The 23,359-nt window shown below is 43.2% G+C and overlaps 1 protein-coding gene across 1 annotated transcript in view; it reads left to right on the top strand.

Annotated features, from left to right (window-relative positions):
* Positions 1-23,359, top strand: part of MSLN (mesothelin) — a 97,351-nt gene that overhangs the window by 21,193 nt on the left and 52,799 nt on the right. The window contains exons 9-18 of the mRNA XM_030211998.1: positions 1,006-1,118; positions 4,223-4,341; positions 6,664-6,819; positions 8,303-8,508; positions 11,279-11,379; positions 12,389-12,519; positions 14,749-14,904; positions 15,781-15,986; positions 17,066-17,166; positions 21,760-21,884. Coding sequence (XP_030067858.1) covers positions 1,006-1,118; positions 4,223-4,341; positions 6,664-6,819; positions 8,303-8,508; positions 11,279-11,379; positions 12,389-12,519; positions 14,749-14,904; positions 15,781-15,986; positions 17,066-17,166; positions 21,760-21,884 — 1,414 coding nt within the window. The remainder of the gene's footprint in view (positions 1-1,005; positions 1,119-4,222; positions 4,342-6,663; positions 6,820-8,302; positions 8,509-11,278; positions 11,380-12,388; positions 12,520-14,748; positions 14,905-15,780; positions 15,987-17,065; positions 17,167-21,759; positions 21,885-23,359) is intronic.

Raw genomic sequence — 23,359 nt, 5'->3', positions numbered from 1 at the left:
GCCGCTGAGAGTGGGGGGGGGGGGGGGGGGGGCAGGGGGGACAAAATTCCCCAGGCCCGGCGCTGCAGTCCCCGATCTCACCTGCCCTCGGCTCCGTCAACCGTCCGCCACCGGGCCGGGTCCCCCTCATTGAAATCATCACAGCGCCTCAACCTGTCACCTCCGTGACTGAAAGCTTAGCAGCGGCAGATCGGATTCACCTCCCTTCGGGCCTTCCTTCCCTGTGTCCTGCCCTCATCTGATGTAACTTCCGTGAGGATGAGACACAGGGAGGGAAGGCCCGAAAGGAGGCGAATCCGATCTGCTGCTGTGACAGGTGAGCTGCTGTGATGATTCCAATGCAGGGGGCCCGGCCCAGTGGCGGACAGAGGGGGTCGGGTGGGGACTGCAGCGGCCTGGCGGGGGGCGACGGCAACGACCTCGGGGGCAGCCTTGCCCCAGGCCCGGCCTAGTCTCTCGGCGAATATTCGTATTTGATTTGGCCCCAAATACTTTATTCCTATTTGGCCGAATAGTGATTTAAATTTGAATACGAATCATCCAGGGCTCTACTTTGCTAAATCATACTGAAATAAATAGTTGATCTCTGATTTCATGTTGTTTCTTTTATTATTTGTTATATTAAAGTTCAAAGCCCATTATTCATATTCAGTATTCGTATTTAGCTGAATAATATTTCTCATTATTTGTATTTGGCCGAATAGTAAAATATCCTAGTTGGTACAGCTCTACTTACTGTACCCAGTTCTGGTGTGAATAAAGACATGCACAGATGCCAGTTGCTGACATTTTACTCTTAAGTGTGCCAGTCTTCTGTGATTCTTGGCACTGCCACCGAGACGCTATTTCCTGCCTTTATCACTGGGCTCTTAACAGGATACGTAGATAAAACTCACATCTCAGGCTGCTGCTGCTCAGGTGTGTCTGTTGCATGTGTTAGAGCCCGAAGAGCTGTTCCGAGTTTGATTATGTCATTTTGATTACTGTTTGTGTTTTGCGTTTTAGAGTGAAAGGACTGAACGTGGAATTTGACCTAATGGCTCCTGAAACACGGAGCAGTGTCTACAGTAACCTGGTCTTTCCTTATCTGCAGACGATAAACAGCACCAAGTCCCCAGGTTAGAGAGGGTTAATGCTGGACAGAAAATTGTAGGAGGCACCTGCAGGCAGGATTGGCATAATACGTAGCGTACATAGGGGGTCTTCTATTGAGCGGTGGTAGGCCCAACATGGGCTTACCACTCGCTAAACCGAAAGTACTGCCAGGCTACTGCAGCAGGCCGGGCGATAGTTCCTACTCCCAGCGCGCGCCATTTCTGGCACTACAAAAATAGCGCCGGCATTTACCCAGCGGTAAGCAGGCAGTGCTACACACTGCCAGGTTACCGCGGGAGCCTTTACCGCGGTAAGTGCTCCCCCGAAATGGCCACGCATCAAGTGCTTCACTTGCCACAAGGCCATTTCTTAAAAAAAAAAAAAAAAACCAGCCTTTTACCCACTGCGGTAAAAGGGGGCCTCAAAAACATGCACTGATTCCAGCGCAGGCCCACTTTTGCCGCAGCTTAGTAAAAGGACCCCATAGGGCCCAATAACCAAATAAGCTGAGCTCCAAAATTTGTGCCCTATTTTTAGCCAAACTTATGAGAACAAGTTTTCACTTGAAAATTTGCTTAATTTAGGAGATTAACGAGGTCTTTTACAAAGCTGTGGTAGCGTTTTTTTTAGCTCGCGGTAGAAATCAGCTGGTGGTAAATGCTGAGACACACATAGGAATATAACGGACGTCTGATTTTTACTGTGAGCTAAAAACGTTACCTTGGCTAAACTATATGGTGTGAATGCTGACCTTTACTATTTTTAATTGCAGTTCCTTTCCTGTTTCAAATTGTTTTTAGCCTGTACACCCGCTCTGTACTACTTTAGCAGCTAGAGCGATCTAGCAAATCGAAATAAACTATTATGGGGAGCAAACAGACTTCCACATAATCTGCAGGTAATTTGCACTCATAGACTCTGCACCAGTTTTCATTCTGAAATGTGCCTAAGGAAAAAGTCCCTGTATGCACTTGCATCACCTTCTTCTGCCAACACACTTTTGAAAATACAAAAGCATGCACATTGTCGCAATCCCCACCTTGAACCCCGACCTCAGGAATGCCTCCATTAAAAGCAGGAAAAAAAAATCTGCGCGTTGTGCCACAAAACTCTCACTGCAACCCACATACATAAGTACATAAGTAATGCCATACTGGGAAAAGACCAAGGGTCCATCGAGCCCAGCATCCTGTCCATGACAGCGGCCAATCCAGGCCAAGGGCACCTGGCAAGCTTCCCAAACGTACAAACATTCTATACATGTTATTCCTGGAATTTTGGAGTTTTCCAAGTCCGTTTAGTAGCGGTTTATGGACTTGTCCTTTAGGAAACCGTCCAACCCCTTTTTAAACTCTGCTAAGCTAGCCGCCTTCACCACTTTCTCCGGCAACGAATTCCAGAGTTTAATTACACGTTGGGTGAAGAAAAATTTTCTCCGATTTGTTTTAAATTTACTACACTGTAGTTTCATCGCATGCCCCCTAGTCCTAGTATTTTTGGAAAGCGTGAACAGACGCTTCACATCCACCTGTTCCACTCCACTCATTATTTTATATACCTCTATCATGTCTCCCCTCAGCCGTCTCTTCTCCAAGCTGTATAGCCCTAGCCTCCTTAGTCTTTCTTCATAGGGAAGTCGTCCCATCCCCGCTATCATTTTAGTTGCCCTTCGCTGCACCTTTTCCAATTCTACTATATCTTTCTTGAGATGCGGAGACCAGAATTGAACACAATACTCAAGGTGCGGTCGCACCATGGAGCGATACAACGGCATTATAACATCCTCACACCTGTTTTCCATACCTTTCCTGATAATACCCAACATTCTATTCGCTTTCTTAGCCGCAGCAGCACACTGAGCAGAAGGTTTCAGTGTGTTATCGACGACGACACCCAGATCCCTTTCTTGGTCCGTAACTCCTAACGTGGAACCTTGCATGACGTAGCTATAATTCGGGTTCTTTTTTCCCACATGCATCACCTTGCACTTGCTCACATTAAACATCATCTGCCATTTAGCCGCCCAGTCTCCCAGTCTCGTAAGGTCCTCTTGTAATTTTTCACAATCCTGTCGCGATTTAACGACTTTGAATAACTGTGTCATCAGCAAATTTAATTACCTCGCTAGTTACTCCCATCTCTAAATCATTTATAAATATATTAAAAAGCAGCGGTCCTAGCACGGACCCCTGAGGAACCCCACTAACTACCCTTCTCCATTGTGAATACTGCCCATTTAACCCCACTCTCTGTTTCCTATCCTTCAACCAGTTTTTAATCCACAATAGGACATTTCCTCCTATCCCATGACCCTCCAATTTCCTCTGTAGCCTTTCATGAGGTACCTTGTCAAACGCCTTTTGAAAATCCAGATACACAATATCAACCGACTCCCCTTTGTCCACATGTTTGTTCACTCCTTCAAAGAATTGAAGTAAATTGGTCAGGCAAGATTTCCCCACACAAAAGCCATGCTGACTTGGTCTCAGTAATCCATGTCCTCGGATGTGCTCTGTAATTTTGTTTTTGATAATACCCTCTACCATTTTCCCCGGCACCGACGTCAGACTCACCGGTCTATAATTTCCCGGATCTCCCCTGGAGCCTTTTTTAAAAATGGGCGTTACATTGGCCACCCTCCAATCTTCCGGTACCACGCTCGATTTTAAGGATAAGTTGCATATCACTAGCAGTAGCTCCGCAAGCTCGTTTTTCAGTTCTATCAGTACTCTAGGATGAATACCATCCGGTCCAGGAGATTTGCTACTCTTCAGTTTGCCGAACTGCCCCATTACGTCCTCCAGGTTTGGGTGGGACATTTTCAAACAGCTCATACCCAGGAATAAAACACTGCTTTACCCATTGGAATGGCTTTGAAAATTCCTCTTTCACATGGAAGCAATTTACATAGTATTTGTAGTTCTCCAAATCTTCAACAAATTCCTTCCATGAGAAAAGAGAAGTGAAACGGGAACACACCTGTAGGAATAGAGCTTCTGTCAATCCAGCCTCCGTATTTACCATGGCTGGGAACAGACTAAGATCGCAGAGGTACAGTTCAAACCCCTTTCGAAATATATATTCTAGCTGTAGCTCTCAAGTTATTGATGCTGTCATTGGTTCGCAGGTTTGGTTTGCATTGACAATCTGAATAGCAGCAGCTCTTGGCTAATGACAAACTTTGAAAAATTTCGCATGTTTGCAACGTACAAGGACTTGGCCTCTCTGAATACCAACTTTAACGGGGTAAGTCTTTATGTCCACAGACAGACTTGTAACTATTGCATCTGAGAACATTAACGTGCCCTGCTTGGAATGATGGTATTTTGCATTACACAGTCAAGAAATGATTTATTTTGCATTTTAAAAGTCTCTGCAGCCTTGAGATGCCAAGATAGCCCCTCAGCTCAGAGGGGAAACAGCTTCTCCTTATAGGTTAAGATTATAATGGGGTAATATCGTTCTTTATTAAATCCGTATTGGCAGTTGTTGACTTGCTTATAGAAATATTCTAATATAATGTATACTTAAATATCCTTTATTCAATACAATATTGTCATTAAAACAGCCCTTTCAAAACCTCCTTCATAAAACAACACACAAACAAACCCCTGGAATTTTCTGGTGTCCCAAATCAATGTCAAACACAGCAGAAAATTCCCCTAAATTGTTCAAACCCCGGAGTAACCCTTACATACCATAAAATCCGCAAAAACCACCTAGCCCACCCACTCCTATTTAATGTCTCTTAAATCTACTATATGATCCACTTTTTATGATTCAAAGTTCTTTCCTTTCACGTAAGTTCGCCTCTTTATTGCTGGGATATATCTCCAATGGAATAAGAGTTAATAGTGCTACAACTATATATTATTTCCTTCACGTGTAATTAAACTCTGGAATTCGTTGCCAGAGAATATGGTAAAGGCGGTTAGCTTAACGGACTTTTAAAAAGGTTTGGACGGCTTCCTAAAGGAAAAGTCCATAAATGGACTTGGGGAAAATCCACTATTTCTGGGATAAGTAGTATAAAATGTTTTGTACTTTTTTGGGGATCTTGCCAGGTATTTGTGACCTGGATTGGCCACTGTTTGAAGCAGGATACTGGGCTTGATGGACCTTTGGTCTTTCCCAGTATGGCAATACTTATGTACCTACTTGACATCCACTGTTCACGTTCATTAGTGTGGATCCCAAATATCAGTCACTGAGCATATCTTTGCTAAAAAAAACCATTCAGACGAAAGCAAATTAGAGTTCTTTGCATTGAGGATGCCATTGTTGAGCGGTTCAAGGACTCTCAACCCTGTGTTAGGCAGATGGTTTGGACTCCTGATGAAGCTGAGGTGAAACCTGGTCCATGTAGAGACCAAGTTGTAATATCTGTGCTTTCGTCTGAATGCTTTTTGGCATGAATTTCTCCTACAGCAAAGATATGCTCGGTGATTGATATTTGGAATCCACACTAATGAACGTGAACAGAGGACGTCAAGTAGATGAAGGAAGTAATGTATTGGTGTAACTCTTATTCCATTGGAGATATATCATCCCAGCAATAAAGAGACGAACTTGTGTGAAAGGAAATAACTTTGAATCATTAAAAGTGGATTGTATAGTATATTTAAGAGACATTGGAGTAGGTGGGTTGCATATCCATCTGTTTCACGGTTGGGTTAGGTGTTTTTTGCGGACTTTATGGTATGTAAGGGTTACTCCAGGGTTTGAACGATTTAGGGGAATTTTCTACTATGTTTGATTTTTGACACTGGCTTGGGACAGCAGAAAATTCCCGGGGTTTGTTTGTTTGTGTGTTGTTTTATGAATGAGGTTTTGAAAGGGCTGTTTTAACGACAATATTGCATTGAATAAAGGATATTTAAGTGTACATTATATTAGAGAATTTCTATAAGCAAGTCAACAACTGCCAGTACGGACTGATAGAATTGTTCTTGTTAAGTGGATACCCTGTTGTTATTATTTATAAGAATTATGTTCTTTATTTAATGATAAATGCAGAAACCTAAATGTGACAGACTGAAGCACAGGAACATAAATTCTGAAGGAAAATACTGCCTACCCTGTTTCTCTGCTTTTCCATTTCTATATATCCCAGTTGATATCTGTTTTCCCTTTCACTCTTCGGCTTGTTTTTCTCATCTGTGCTTATCCCTTGCCTTCTTAAATCATGTCTTAAATTTCTGTCTTGCTCAAGGGAATATTGAGAAGTGATGGCAGAAGTAGGTTTAGAATCCAGCAGTCACACGTCGCACTCGCATGTTAGAGAGGAAAGAAAGCGCCTTTGAGCATCAGTTGTTCGGGGGTCCCTAAGAGACACGTTTCTTGCTGACTTCTACAATCTGGTCTTGGCACAGTTCCATGGAAAGAGCCTCAATATATGACACACACACGAGACATTAACCATACCAGACCTGCATGCTTTATTTGTGTCTTCAGCATTGGTATAACTCATTATCTTTTCGTTTACCCACAGATGGGTCTCCTTTGCTCTGCTCTAGTGATCGGCTGTTCCTTGGAGAATTTCAGCTTTCTTTTTGTTCATGTTTACAGCTTGATGTTTTGAATCTCCTTACTACCACACAAATGGCAGATGCTACGGTGGAATCCGGTGCTTTGAACAGTGTAGAAAAGATTACCAACATCTATGACAACCTGCAAAACAGGACCTACATGGAACTGAAGGAATACTACACCAGACTCAACTCTGTAAATATCATGGCCCTTATTGCAGAAGCTCTGTTCACGATACACACACGTTCATCCTGGCATTTACACATGTAGATCAAACAAATGTTGAAAACCCAATTTTAGAAAACTGAGATTTACATATGTAAATCTGCAGCACGTAGATATGGTGAGGAGGCATGGTTTGCGCAGGACTAGGAAGGAATCATGTGTTACACATTTCTATGATTAACATCAGGATTTACCGCTCATCTAGGGGGGTTTGTAGAGGGTTCATAGAGGTTTTGTAAAAGTGCTCATTTTGGGTAGCATCCTCAGGAGGTATTAGCCACCCTAATACCTCCTGAGGATGCTACCCTTGATCCTGCTTTTCTTATATTTCTCCCAAAAGTCCATAGTGCTGAATGGGTGTGACTGTCTACTTAATTGGGAGCACTCAGACATATAAGTTTCCAAATTACACGCTCTAGATTACTAAGGGCGGGATGGTGGGGGCAATCCGCCCTGGGTGCAGGCAGCAAGGGGGTGCCCTGAGCATTAAAAATGACAGCTACATTAATTTACTCCAGTGTGGCTCAGAGCTAGATACAAGAAAAAAGCAAAACGTTCCATGTCAATTCAGAAGTAAAATAATAAAACCACAGCACAGCAATTACAACAAAACAGTAGTTAAGACAAAAGCAAGGTACTCTCTCTACACTCTTCAACCTCCAAAGGTAACTTGTTCCAGAGCATTAAGACAGAACAGCTAGGGCTGGATTAAAATTAAGAATATCCATGGGAAATGTGGAGAAAGCCATCATTCCTCCCATTGCCTCACCTCCGTCCTGTCTTCTAGGATTAACCCCTTTCCTCTGCTGCTGGCCCAGTGCAGCGACTTGTCTTCTGCAAGTAAATTTCTGCAGGCACAGAGTCTGCCTGCCCTTGTCCTCTGACAGGACCTGTATGCCATACGGGCTTCCTGTTACCACGGAAACCTGTACAAGGGGCTGAATATCAGCATATGAAATAAGCAGAAGATGAGGTGCCATGCCGGGCTGGTTGCGCTTTCCGACCGACGGCCAGGGTCAAAGTATACCGTGGCAGTGAGGCTCTAGTGCCTGTCAAAATTTTGGGCCAGAGGCAGTTGCCTATCCTGCTGATACCCGGAAGCTCTATGACAATTAACTGTTGAGTGATAGTGTCTGTAATCATGCCAGTTGGGAGGACTGCAGCCGCCACGTAGGGGTGAAAGTGACTCACCAGATAGCCCAGGCCAGTTTTAAAGATAAGTTGGAACTCAACAGGAAGCCAAAAAAGACCAGGTAAAATGGAGGACATGCGATCGCGGTACTTCACTCCAATAATGACCCCTTTCACCATCGCATTCTTAACCGGTTGTGCACAGCACAGATCAGTGATTCCTAACTCCTACCTGCTTCCTTGACAATTCATTTACATATTTTAAAATGCGGTGTGATGCTGGCTAATCACAAATTTGTAATATCGGATTTTGTCTCTTCAGAGAAATCAGTCGTCCATAAATGAAACAGTGCAAATACTGATACTGAACAGGACCCTAGAGCTGCTCTTCCCACAACTGACGAACTTCACGACACTGGACTATGCTGACTGGTTCCAGAACAAGCTACTCATCCTTCTGCCCAGTCTCACCTCGGCCCAGCTGACCCAGATCATTAGCGACGTGTCTTGTGGCTCTTATCAATCTGTGTAAGGTTCAGTCATTATTCCCCATCAGTTGCATCTTGATTGCTGTGGAATACATGGAGAACACGGTAAAACAGCTGGTTCACGCCTAGTCCACGCTAGGTCTTTGCTAATTTCTTTTTTGAAATGATTACTATTGAGAAGTCATTAAACGCTGGCCTCAGTAAGTTCAGCACTTCACGAATCAGCTGGTTATCTTTATTGTGAGTGGGAAACCTTGTTCATTGGGTGTAATCGAGTCAGTATTTAAACCCAATGCTCCCCTGTATATTTTGAAATGCTTCCCGCCATGTTTACAAAGATAGGAATATTCCATGAATAGGCAGCGCTGAATCTGCTTAGAACATAGTGACCCCCTGGTACCTACACGTTTTCATGGTTATATTCAGCTGCTCTATGGATTTCCATACGATTGATTTAAGCCTGCTTTTCAGGCATGAATATATATATACCTAGGCGTTACTGCCCAGGCTGTGCCCTAACTCTGACTGGACACTACACTAGAGAGCTGCATGGGATGGGGATGGAAGAAGCAGTGATGTAGCTAGGGGGGAGTGAGCCCGGGGAGCGTCCGCTCCCCCAAACGGACTTCCAACAGCGCCAGTACCTATTTTTTACGTGATTTGTTGCATTCAAAACACGCGCAGGTGGATGTCCGCTCTCTGCTCCCCTGGTGCCTTCAACCTGTCTACGCTTCTGGGAAGAAGTTGCCACGGGATTCCTGCTGTAGTCAAAATGTCTGGTGACTCCAGAATGAGGTTTGGAATGTACGGTGAGAGGCAGCCGGAGAGAGGCTTGAAACACTCATTGGTTGAATAGTGAATGGAGAGGAGGAGGAGTGGTCATGGCGAGGAGGAGTGGCCTAATGGTTAGTGCAGTGGCCTTTTGATCCTGGCAACCTGGGTTCGATTCCCACTGCAGCTCCTTGTGACCTTGGTCAAGTCACTTAACCCTCCATTGCCCCAGGTACAAAAACTTAGGGCCCTTTTTACTAAGCCGCGTAGACGCCTACGTGCGCTAAACGTGCGCCAAATTGGAGATACCGCACGGTTATCGCGTGGCTCTTGCGGTAATTTCAGTTTTGGGCGCATGTCCGCTACGTGCGTCTGAAACATATTTTTTTATTTTCTGGCACACGTAACAGACGTGCACCAAGTGCCATTTGACACACTTAGGTCATTACCGCCCAGATTCTTTACCACTAGGTCTATGGCTGGCGGTAATGTCTGAGATCCAAAAGGAACGCGCAGCAATTTTGATTTTGCCGCATGTCCATTTTCATTTTTAAAAAAAGAGGCCTTTTTTACAGGTGTGCTAAAAAATGGATCGGCGTGCGCCCAAAACCTGCGCCTACACTATCGCAAGCCATTTTTCAGCGGGCCTTTGTAAAAGGACCCCTTAGATTGTGAGCCTCCTAGGGACAGAGAAAGTACCTGCATATAATGTGTACAGGGCTGCCCTCTAGGGACAGAGAAAGTACCTGCATATAATGTGTACAGCGCTGCCCTCTAGGGACAGAGAAAGTACCTGTATATAATGTGTACAGCGCTGCCCTCTAGGGACAGAGAAAGTACCTGCATATAATGTGTACAGCGCTGCCCTCTAGGGACAGAGAAAGTACCTGCATATAATGTGTACAGCTCTGCCCTCTAGGGACAGAGAAAGTACCTGTATATAATGTATACAGTGCTGCCCTCTAGGGACAGAGAAAGTACCTGCATATAATGTGTATAGCGCTGCCCTCTAGGGACAGAGAAAGTACCTGCATATAATGTGTACAGTGCTGCCCTCTAGGGACAGAGAAAGTACCTGTATATAATGTGTACAGCGCTGCCCTCTAGGGACAGAGAAAGTACCTGCATATAATGTGTACAGCGCTGCCCTCTAGGGACAGAGAAAGTACCTGCATATAATGTGTACAGCTCTGCCCTCTAGGGACAGAGAAAGTACCTGTATATAATGTATACAGTGCTGCCCTCTAGGGACAGAGAAAGTACCTGCATATAATGTGTATAGCGCTGCCCTCTAGGGACAGAGAAAGTACCTGCATATAATGTGTACAGTGCTGCCCTCTAGGGACAGAGAAAGTACCTGCATATAATGTGTACAGCGCTGCCCTCTAGGGACAGAGAAAGTACCTGCATATAATGTGTACAGCTCTGCCCTCTAGGGACAGAGAAAGTACCTGTATATAATGTATACAGTGCTGCCCTCTAGGGACAGAGAAAGTACCTGCATATAATGTGTACAGCGCTGCCCTCTAGGGACAGAGAAAGTACCTGCATATAATGTGTACAGCGCTGCCCTCTAGGGACAGAGAAAGTACCTGCATATAATGTGCACAGTGCTGCATAAGTCTTGTAGCACTATAGAAATGATTAGTAGTTGTAATGCCATCCAAAAAACCACAGGAGGATGTTGGGGTTGAGCGGAATCAGGGTCTGCAAGCAAGTGAATAATAGAGTCGACTCCTGCATGCACGGGTGGGGATGGAGGAGATTAATTGCAGGGACGGGTGGGGATGGAATGGATCTTGGTAGGTATGGGTTATATTCCACTGGAGATGGGTGAAATTTCTGCCCCCGTGCAACTCTACATTCCACAGATGGTGCTGAAGCGGTTCTAGCAAGTTTGGCTGGCTCTATCCGTAAAGTGTCTTGAAAGTGTGCAGTTTACAGAGTGATATGTTTTCCAGCAGCTGATTTATGTACAGCTCCTTTTGAGAACTGGCCCAAGTGCCTGATTCTGATCTGCAACGTCTTCCTCACTGTAGGGTGAAGGGTTTGGATGCTGCATATCCACGTATGAGTAATACAACAAGCCTGGAGATCTATGAAGCTCTGAAAGTCTACCTGACCAATCATACTTCAGGCGGTAAGAACTGCCTTAAAGAGCTATCTTTTCAAACGAGTTTACTCAAAGTCAGACAATGAGTTCTAATGTTTCATAGTGTTCATTCCTGATTAATCATAGCTTTCTTTTATAATGTTACCATTTTATTGTTGGTTTTGATGTCTCATAAATGTGATTCACTCTTGTCTTGGATGACTGTAATACTTTCCTGTAATTACTGGACTTCTTTTCTAACCATTAGGAGTAGCCTAGTGGTTAGTGCAGTGGACTTTGAGCAAGTCACTTAACCCTCCATTGCCCCTGGTACAAAATAAGTACCTGAATATATGTAAACCGCTTTGAATGTAGTTGCAAAAACCTTAGAAAGGCGGTATATCAAGTCCTATTTCCCTTTCCCTATTTGAGATTGTACATGGAATGTTGCTAGTGGAGGAGTAGCCTAGTGGTTAGTACAGTGGACTTTGATCCTGGGGAACTGAGTTCAATTCCCACTGCAGCTCCTTGTGACTCTGAGTAAGTCACTTAACCCTCCATTGCCCCTGGTACAAAATAAGTACCTGAATATATGTAAACCACTTTGAATGTAGTTGCAAAAACCTTAGAAAGGCGGTATATCAAGTCCCATTTCCCTTTCCCCCTTTCCCTTATGACATCATAATGTCAGAAGTGAGCCAAGTATCGGGCAATCAAGCCATTGTGACATCACTGATGAGGTTGGCTCTTATTGGTGGAATGAGTGGAGGAGTAGCCTAGTGGTTAGTGCAGTGGACTTTGATCCTGGGGAACCGAGTTCAATTCCCACTGCAGCTCCTTGTGACTCTGGGCAAGTCACTTAACCCTCCATTGCCCCTGGTACAAAATAAGTACCTGAATATACGTAAACCACTTTGAATGTAGTTGCAAAAACCTCAGAAAGGCGGAATATCAAGTCCCATTTCCCTTTCCCTTTCATTCTTTGAGTAATTGTAATCTGCGGTATAGCAAGCTTGAAATAAACATAACCGTGTCGCTGTTATTATTTCTCCTGTAGGTGTTGCCTGTGGAACCAGTGGCTCTAATGTGGCTAATGAGAACAGTGACTGGCTACAGAAGAATTTGGGCAGATTCCGAACAAAGGCCAAATATGCAGATTTCCTTCTTCTGAAAACAAACTTCTCTGGTGTAAGTAAAGAGAATGGAGGGCAGTGTTTAGTGCTTTCTTAGGACTTTTAGACATCGCTTTCATCCCTTCTGTCATCACTGAAATGCTTTGATGTTTCACTTATATATACTGTCATCTACCAACATGTGCTTATTTCCGATCTGAGGAAGAAAGGCAACCTTCGAAAGCTAATCAAGAAATGTATTAAGTTATGTCAAATAAAAAAGGTATCATCTTATTTTCTTTTCCATGTTTTATTTTGTTTTATTTCTATTGATTACCTTTAAAAGTGGACTAACACGGCTACCACACATCCCTTCTGTCAGAATCCTTCCTGCGAAGATCACACTGTGCTGGAGATGGAGGCCACTGAGCTACGCAATGGTTCAGACTGTGCTGTACTTAACAACATGTTCTGTGCAGAACTGTCACTATGGAATACTAGCTTAAATCGCATTTTTGCACCTAATTTCAGGCGCATGCATTTACGTCAGCCAAAGGCTGGTAGAGGCATATAAATGCATATATTCTATTAAAGTGTGCCTAAATGTTTGCCTCACCCCTGACCTACCCATGCACCTTCCTTGGCCACACCCCCTTTGCAGTTGCTGGTAAGAGAAATTACGTATAAAATAGGGGTGAGGATCAGTTACTTGCACATCTGCTAATTACTGCCTATTAGCACTTAAGGCCCAATTATTACGTTGAGGGGCATTTTCGAACGGGGGCGCCCATCTCTAAGGGCGCCTATCTCTGAGGATGTCCCCGTGAAGGGGTGGGGCATCCCGTATTATTGAAACAAGATGGGTGCCCATCTTCATTTCGATAATACGGTCGGGGACGCCCAAATATCAACATTTAGGTCGACCTAAGAGATGGTCGACCTAAATGTTGAGATGGTCAACCTTAGAGATGGACGACCTCGGTTTTCGCCGATAATGGAAACCCAGGACGCCCATCTCCCGATTTGTGTCAGAAGATGGGCGTCCTTCTCTTTCGATTATGCCACTGACAGTAACATAGTAGATGATGGCAGATAAAGACCTGAACAGTCATAGCATAAGGTATGATGTGATCATACTTGACCTTGATTTGTCCTTGCCATTTTCAAGGCACAGACTATAGAAGCCTGCCCGACACTGGCCTTGTTGTCCAACTACTGAAGCTGTCATTGAAGCTCCGCTCCAGCCCATCCAAATCTGTCCATTGATACTTATTGCCAATTAAATGCTAATTAACTAATTTGTTTACGTGTGTAAATGACCCTATACCAGTGGTTCCCAAACCTGGTCCTGGAGGCCCCCCAGTCAGTCAGGTTTTCAGGATATCCACAATGAATATTGTTGAGAGGGATTTTGCAAGCACTGCCTCCACTGCATACAAATCTCCCCTCACCTATCCACACCCATCCTGTTAGAATATCAATGATATGCTTTGATGTCCCCATGCATACCTCCGACCCACCCCCATCCTCCCACCCTGTCAGACTGTCATAGTAATGCTTCAATGTTTTCACTTATATACACTGTCAGCTAGCACATTTGCTTATTTCCGATCTGACGAAGAAGGGCAACCTTCGAAAGCTAATCAAGAAATGTATTAAGTTATGTCCAATAAAAAAGGTATCATCTTATTTTCTTTTCCATGTTTTATTTTGTTTGATTTCTATTGATAACCTTAAGAGTGGACTAACACAGCTACCACACTCCTCTACTTAAGATTGACCTGAAAACCTACTTTATTCCCAAGCATTTACCTGAAGGCTGCCTCTGGGTTGGTTTCCAGGAAGGGACTGGTGCAAACCCTTGTCCTTACTTCTCTTTCCCTTCTTTTTATCCTACTGATTACTATATTGTGTTGTAAACCACTGTGACAAATTTTTGAATTGCAGTTTATCAAGTCCATGAATTAGAATAAAGAATCCAGCAAATCCGTAGTTGTTCCCCCCTCTCAAGTTTATATTAAAAGTGTCCATTATGGCCCCGGTAGGACTCTTTCTTCTTCCTCTAACCTACGCAGTATGACCAGGAGAGAAAGCGAATATCAGATTAGCAGCTAGAGTCTCTGATGTGTGCTCTCACCATTAATGCATGCCGTGTTACCGTAGGTTCTAACGTATGTTACGAACTCTAGCCACAAACCATTGGTGGTGTCCCTATGAAAGATCACTTAGAAGTTTTGAAGAACAGTAATCCTGTGCCCCGGACAGAGACCTCACAGCATGATGTGTCTATCTTTTCTTGTGACAGTTTGACACCCTGGAACTTCTCACACCTACCCAACTGGCGGATTTGACTGTAGACTCTGGGGCCATACAGAGCTCAACCAATATCACTGCCATCTTTGATATCATGAAGAACAGAAGTCTGTATGAACTGACTGTATACTACACAAGGTTCAATAGTGTAAATATGTTATTTATTCTACTTTTAGCATGAAAGGAGGCTCTAGATTTCCCACCACAGGAGTCTAAACATAAAACCACTAATTACACTGGATTCTATGGTTAGCTTAGTAGAACCCACTTGATACTATGATTCCAATTGAAGCTGTCAACTAAATACATTATTTTATTGCCAAGTATAGAAGCTGCTTCAACAACTTCAGATTTATACTTTGGTTTTAAGAATAAGAGTTTGGGATAAACATGTAATGATATCCTACTAAGAGACATATTTTCAAAGCACTTTGGGAGGCTAAGTTCCATAGGTTTCTATGGAACTTTGGGAGGCTAAGTGCTTTGAAAATGAGCCTCTAAGACAATCACCAGTGGGAGGTAGGACAAAGTTGTATTCCTATGTAGTCTCCAGAAGAGATCTCCTTCCCTGATCTACAGGATTTGCATGTTAATTGAGGGTGTTCATGACTAAGATTGTCGATCCAGTCCTCCCCTATCATGATATCGACAAATCCCAGTCAAACATGACTTAACTTGTGCACTGAGTTGTTGTTAGCTTGGAGGCTAAAGAACATCTTCAGTCATTAAGCTGCTATATTTGACTTCTTCCTCTCATGATCTGCTCTAATCTTCAAGGAGTAGATTATCAAAATGTTTGTATGATGTGGGTCCCACCTGCTGGGTGACTGGATAGAGAAAATTAGGAGGCTGCTTTTTTGTGGTTTCTAGAAGATCATCCCTAGCCTTAGAGTAAAGAAATCAGTCATCTAACTGATGGCTTAGCAGGTGTCTGATGTTTGTCGATCTGCAGTGCCTCTCTAATATGCAGAACAATGAGATCCATGCCTCCTAGAACATAACCAGACTCCTTCTCTTCATGCAGAGAAACGTGCCAGCACAGAATCTCACAGCTGCAGCCACTATGTTGAATAAGACCCTAGAGGTGCTCTTCCCTCAACTGACAAACTTCACGACATTGGACTACGCTGACTGGTTCCAGAACAAGCTACACATCCTTCTGCCCAGTCTCACCTCAGCCCAGCTGACCCAGATCTTTACCAACATGTCCTGTGACTCTTACCAAGCTGTGTAAATGTAACCCTTTGTTATATTGGAGCCCTGGGTGGGATGAGCCCAGCATGGAAGTAGTCATGAGTCCGTCTCACACTTGAGAGTGCCCTGATTTGTGGACTCTCAGTGTGAGGTGGAGCTGATAATTACTATATAAGGAAGGACAGTATTGTAAGACTTGTCCCTGGTGGCCTGTGTTTAAGAATTTTATACCCCCGCCAACTGACCCGGTGAAAAGAGAGAGGGGGGTACCTGCTGAGCCAATCTTGATAGAAGAGCAGGATCAGGGCCATCGCTGTTAATCTCCTTAGCCAACAGAGGAGCTGAACTGTGGGCTGAGATTGGGGAGTCTCACCACAAACCAGGCTCAAGGGTAGGACGCTGTCTGCCTGCGACTTGTGATTCCTTTCACGGTAGACCCCTGAAAGGCTGGAACGTTAATGCTGGATCCAGTTCTCCAATAGTAGTGATGTTACATTGGAGAAAACTGTGGGTGTTGTCTGGCTACAGGTCAGGCTTAAGGGGTTTTGCTCACATGCATAACCCAAGAAGGAAAGGTTATCTGCTCTTGTCACTTTGTAAGATCAAGCTGTGAAAGCCATCAGTACTGTATGCTGAGGACTTTCATGTCAACCGTTACTGAGTTCTAATTTGTTAAATCAAGTTTAGTTAATTTTCTTGACTCTCCTGACTACCGTGTGGTTCCTGGGTTGGAATCGGAGGGAACCTAAGCAGTTCACGCCCAGTCTCCCGAAACCCCAAGGTCTGCTCTCAGTAGAGATATACCAAAGACCCTAACCCAACTAAGTGAGAGCAGCAGGTTACGTAAGGTTCAATCGTTATTCCCCATCAGCTGCAACTTTATTGCTGTGGAATATACAGAGCACACAGTAAAACAGCTGACAGATCCTATTCCTCGCTAGGCCTTTGCTAATCTCTTTTATTAAATGATAACTATTGACAGGCCATTGCTTTCTGGTCTTCAGTAGCTGAAGAATTTGCAGGATTCAGGACAGACATCTTTGTTAGTGGAATGAGTGCCTCACTTCTAAGCTATAATGTCTCTATTCTAATTTAAATTGTCTTCCTTACCATAGGGTGAAGGGTTTAGATGCTACACATTCACGTATGACTGATGAGACCAGGCGAGGGATCTATGGAGCTCTGAGTGGTTACCTGATCAATCACGCAATAGATGGTAAGATTGATGACGGAAGCAGAAGTATTACTTATCATGCTACCAGATCTACTCCATGCTGTACACAAACCCATACGAGATGGTCTCTGGTCAACAGAGCTTACCATCTATTCAAGACAGACAAACAGGACAAATAACTCTGATTGCAAGTAGTCTTTTGGGGGTCACAAACCCTGTGTTTAAGGTTGTGACTTGGGTGGACCCGCCATAATGATATCATTGACCCACGCCTCCAGGAGTTGTGTGGTTTCTGTGGCTGAGCGAATGGGACTGTGGTCACAGAAAGATTGGTAAGTGCTTCTTCACTGTGTCGTGGGTTGGTTTGATGGCTTGGGTGAGTTATGCATTTTATTCTGTTAGTTTTGTTTATTTATTGGCGTTGTGAATGTTAGATCATGAACCATGCAGAACACTGTTGCCGAATAAAATGGTATAATAAAATGAAAAAATGAAATGAAACTCTAAGGACCTCGGCTTGAGGATTGGCACTGCCCCTGGGTTATGTTAGACAAAAACAATTCAGAATATTGTGTCTTTCATGAAAGGATGTGGAGCCATAATATTATCAATGGCATGAAAAATTCATTTGGCCCAATATTCTCTCAGCATAGTCACCAGTTTAAGGGGTGTATGCGCATTCTATGCGTGTCAGTTTTGAACTACCACGTGGCCAGGGCAGTATTTTCATTTTTTTGCGCGCGTCCACTAAGCGCGCTGGAAAATTTCTGGTACGCGACACTAACCAGGTGGTAATCAGCATTGTACACGCATAGACTATTAACACCCGGTTAACGCATGAGACCTTACCGCTACGTCAATGGCCGGCGGTAAGGTCTCAGGCCCAAAATGGATGCGCGCCAATCTTTATGTTACCGCATATCCATTTTCGTCCCCCCAAAAAAGGCCTTTTTTGCAGGTGCACTGAAAAATGGACCTGTGTGCGTCCAATACTTGCGTCTATACCAGCGCAGGCCATTTTTCGGCGCACCTTAGTAAAAGGACCCCTAAGTTAACTGCCAAAGTTGAACTTTATATTCAATGCCACAGTCTATTATTTGTAGTGACACTGAATGTATGGACAGTGCAATGACCACACTGGCACCTTCAAATTGCCATTCAGCAAATCTAAACTGTTTGATAAAGTTCCTGATGAGAGACGCTTGTAGAAATTAAAAGTCCTGGGATAGGAGACAGATTGAGAACTGGTTTAAAGATTTAAAAAACAGAGAGGAGAACTAAATGATTAGCTTTCTCAATGGAGAAAAGTAAATAGTGGAGTGTTACGCAAATTAAGTTACATGCGTATCTCCAAGCGGAATCCGGGGGTTAGCAAGGATTTGGCCACCATTTACGCAATCTGGTCCTAAATGTGCTTTTTTGCGCAGGCAAAAAGGGGCATGGTTGTGGGCGAGGAAATGGGCATTTTACGGGTGTTCCAAAATTTACATGCCTACTTATAGAATACAGCCCAGTGCGACTAAATCTATGCTCTGGGATTTGCTCCATGTTTTGAGTAGTGTAAATGAATGTGTGTAGATATAGGCAAAGAAATATCAACTAAGCATATTCTATAAATCCAGTTGCTGATTATAGAATACGCTTAGTCGGCACTGATTTCAGTTCCAGCGTTTTAGGTGCCATATAAAGAATCTCTCCCTTTAGCGTGGATTCCTGTGCCCAATGTCTGCTGAAACCGGGTGTAATCCTCGCTTCCAACTGATGGCAGTTTTGAGTGCAAATTCAAGGACATGAAATGAGATTGAAGGGGGGCAGACTCAAGAAAAATGTCAGGAAGTATTTTTTCACGGAGAGAGTAGTGGATGCTTGGAATACCCTCCCGCGGGAGGTGGTGGAAATGAAAACGGTAATGGAATTCAAACATGCGTGGGATAAGCATAAAGGAATCCTGTGCCAAAGGAATGGATCCTCAGGAGCTTAGTCAAGATCGGGAGGCGGGGCTGGTGGTTGGGAGGCGGGGATAGGGCTGGGCAGACTTATACGGTCTGTGCCAGAGCTGGTGGTGGGAAGCGGGACTGGTGGTTGGGAGGCGGGGATAGTGCTGGGAAGACTTATACGGTCTGTGCCTGTGCCAGAGCCGGTGGTTGGGAGGTGGGGCTGGTGGTTGGGAGGCGGAGATAGTGCGGGGCAGACTTATACGGTCTGTGCCCTGAAGAGCATAGGTACAAATCAAAGTAGGGTATACACAAAAAGCAGCAAATATGAGTTATCTTGTTGGGCAGACTGGATGGACCGTGCAGGTCTTTTTCTGCCGTCATCTACTATGTTACTATGTAAGTATTCTATAAAATTGCACATAATTTCTGGGAACACCCATGACTCACCCAGGCCCCTCCCATGGCCACACCCCCTTTGGAGTTGCACGTTATGGAATTTAGGTGCATAAGTTATAGAGTAGGGTGTAGTGCAGATATGCAAACATAACTCCTAATTATTTCCAATTAAATGGCAATTAACTCAATTTATTAATTGTTTGCATCTACTTGACTAATTAGTTTACATGCGCGTCTTTGATCCATGTATAACTTAAGGCAACTTACAGAGAATCCAAGGTTAGCCACCTACATGACCTATAGAAAGTTGAGTCTTTCGGGTGTGTAATTAATTCCACATTTCCACCAAATTCAAGACTCGTTGCTAAGTAACTCCTTTCTAAAATTGTTCTGTTTTGGCAACTTGAATAAACATATAAATGCAAATACATAAAAAATGATTTAGCCTTCATAATTTTTTGGCCACAATAAAACACACTTGTGCAGAGCTCCGCTCCCAAATGCTGCAGAGAACTCTTTGATCCCAGTTGTTAAATCTGGTTCATACTGTTCAAAGCTTGGGAATCTGAGTGCCAGAGGAGTTGGGGTTCTAGTTCTACCTTTGAGCATCAATGATATATAACTCAGATTTTCTGTTGTGCAGTGACTGTCTCTTCATGTCCAGTGTACAGAGCGCTATAGAAATGATAAGTAGCAGCAGTAGTATTCTTTGGGATTCAGGAATCTTTCTACCCTTTATCCTTATCCCTTATTTGTCCTATTTGTCTGTCCTGACTAGATTGTAAGCTCTTTCGAGCAGGGACTGTCTCTTACATGTTCAGTGTACAGCTGTGTGTATGTCTAGTAGCGCTATAGAAATGATAAAGACTAGTTGTTGTAGTCTTTGGGATTCCGGAATCTTGCCACCCTTTGTCATTATCCCTTATTTGTCTTGTTTGTCTGTCCTGATTAGATTGTAAGCTCTGTTGAGCAGGGACTGTCTCTTCATGTTCAAGTGTACAGTGCTGTGTACGTCTAGTAGCGCTATAGAAATGATAAGTAGTAGTAGTAGTGTTTGGGATTCCAGAATCTTGCTACTGTTGAGATTCTGCACGGAATCTTGCTACTCTTTGGGATTCCGGAATCTTGCTACTCTTTGTCCTTATCCCTTATTTGTCCTGTTTGTCTGTCCTAATTAGATTGTAAGCTCTGTCGAGCAGGGACTGTCTCTTCATGTTCAAGTGTACAGTGCTGCGTATGTCTAGTAGCGCTATAGAAATGATAAGTAGTAGTAGTAGTGTTTGGGATTCCAGAATCTTGCTACTGTTGAGATTCTGCACGGAATCTTGCTACTCTTTGGGATTCCGGAATCTTGCTACTCTTTGTCCTTATCCCTTATTTGTCCTGTTTGTCTGTCCTAATTAGATTGTAAGCTCTGTCGAGCAGGGACTGTCTCTTCATGTTCAAGTGTACAGTGCTGCGTATGTCTAGTAGCGCTATAGAAATGATAAGTAGTAGTAGTAGTCTTTGGGATTCCAGAATCTTGCTACTGTTGAGATTCTGCACGGAATCTTGCTACTCTTTGGGATTCCGGAATCTTGCTACTCTTTGTCCTTATCCCTTATTTGTCCTGTTTGTCTGTCCTAATTAGATTGTAAGCTCTGTCGAGCAGGGACTGTCTCTTCATGTTCAAGTGTACAGTGCTGCGTATGTCTAGTAGCGCTATAGAAATGATAAGTAGTAGTAGTAGTCTTTGGGATTCCGGAATCTTGCTACTCTTTGTCCTTATCCCTTATTTGTCCTGTTTGTCTGTCCTAATTAGATTGTAAGCTCTGTCAAGCAGGGACTGTCTCTTCATGTTCAAGTGTACAGTGCTGCGTATGTCTAGTAGCGCTATAGAAATGATAAGTAGTAGTAGTAGTCTTTGGGATTCCGGAATCTTGCTACTCTTTGTCCTTATCCCTTATTTGTCCTGTTTGTCTGTCCTAATTAGATTGTAAGCTCTGTCAAGCAGGGACTGTCTCTTCATGTTCAAGTGTACAGTGCTGCGTATGTCTAGTAGCGCTATAGAAATGATAAGTAGTAGTAGTAGTACTGTGACTCCTTTTATCCCTCTTCCCGAAGAGATTACCTAGTTCTTATCTCAAACTAAGGATGATAATATAATATACCAAGCTCCTGCCCCATCCTACCTTTATCCTTATGTCCCACTTTCATCAGAGGCAGTGCTAAGAATGTCTTTGCTATTTTACGGGGGCATCAATACATAGTACCTAAGGCTAGAGGCTGTCATGCTAACGTACCGTGTTTTATTTCACAACAGGTGCCAGTAGCATCCCTCCGTGTTACAATGCCAGTGATTCGGCTTGGTTTGCCATGAACCTAGGCCCCTTCATCCAGTACAGCAGTGTGGCCGACATCCGAGCAATGGTTTCCAATGACAGCATTGTAAGTCTGGCTCGTAATTCTGCACAGATCTGTAAGGAATTTTTCCCTAAGGTCCCAGTCAAGTGCCCTGGACTGTAGAGATGATCTTATGCAAGATTCTTTAAAAACGACTTTAAAATTTTGTTGAACTAAGTTTACATATTTTTTGATCATTATTTCATATGTAGCAGATTTGACCACCTGTAAAAGCTCCGGTCAACCATCTCTGATCATAATGTCATGTTTAAAAATAACAACAGAAGACAGGGAATCTGAATCACACTTACAAAACAGCAAAGAAAAGCACCAAAGGCCTCCAGGATAAAAGCTAAAGAAACCAAACACATAAAAACAGAGCCTCAAGTGAAAACCATAAATACTTATATATTGTGTGTACAACATGCACTGTTTGGAAATACATAAATAAAGTGAAAAAAATCTGACATGAATAACAAACTCCACACAAGATAAGAATTAACACAGTGCAGGGTGTGAGGTGAGTTTTGTTTTATGGTTTTTGTTGTTGTTGAGAAATTCCATACTAGTGGCTCATTATTGAATTCGATGGTTAGAAAGATCAATCATTTAATCTAGGGGGTGTTTTACAAAGGTATGTTAGCATTTTTAGTGCACTCTAAATGTTAGAGACATCCATAGTCATATATGAGCGTCTCTAAATGTTTATTTTTTAGTGCAACTTTTATAGAATCTGTTGGACTTAGCCAAAATATTAGATATAAATGCAATTTCAATTTAATGAATGGCTATCTATTGCGTGGCTGTTACAGCGTATGTTTATGGAGAAAAAAGCCTCTGAGTTCCTGGTTCAGAATATTTGATCTGAATACACGGGACCAAATCTTCATCGGCTAAAAAACCTCCCTGATGCAATTGAAGGTATAACTTATTCGTTTGTGCGTAGATATTCAAAACAGATTTAATTCAACACTTATCTTGATGTTGTGAATTGCAGTTTGGTAACTCCGTTCTGCTCCGTTTTGAATATCTACACACAAAAGAATAAGTTATACCTTCAATTGCATCAGGGAGGTTTTTTTAGCCGATGAAGATTTTGTCCCGTGTATTCAGATCAAATATTCTGAACCGGGAACTCAGAGGCTTTTTCCTCCATAAACATACGCTGTAACAGCCACGCAATAGATAGCCATTCATTATTTTTTAGTGCACACTAAAAATGCTAGCATACCTTTGTAAAAGGGGCCCTAGTGTGTAAAAATAAGTCATTTGTGACCAGCATTCCATAAACATGAACGTGAAGTGAAGTGAGCATCTGTGTAATCAAACGGATTCTTACCAATCTATGTAGTCCACTTAATGGGTAGATGCTATCCAGCATTGAATTGCAACAGTCTAAAAAATAAGAAATAAATAGATTAAAATAAATACTCCTACGAAGAGCCACTAACTAAAGTGTCAAGAGATACCTAACATCCAGAAAAAATAAAAGGTAGAGCTTCACTCTTTCCTCAAAATTC

The sequence above is a fragment of the Microcaecilia unicolor genome, chromosome 8 (genome assembly GCF_901765095.1).
Source record: "Microcaecilia unicolor chromosome 8, aMicUni1.1, whole genome shotgun sequence".
In the NCBI taxonomy this organism is placed as follows: domain Eukaryota; kingdom Metazoa; phylum Chordata; class Amphibia; order Gymnophiona; family Siphonopidae; genus Microcaecilia; species Microcaecilia unicolor.
This window is presented reverse-complemented; position numbering and strand designations above follow the sequence as displayed.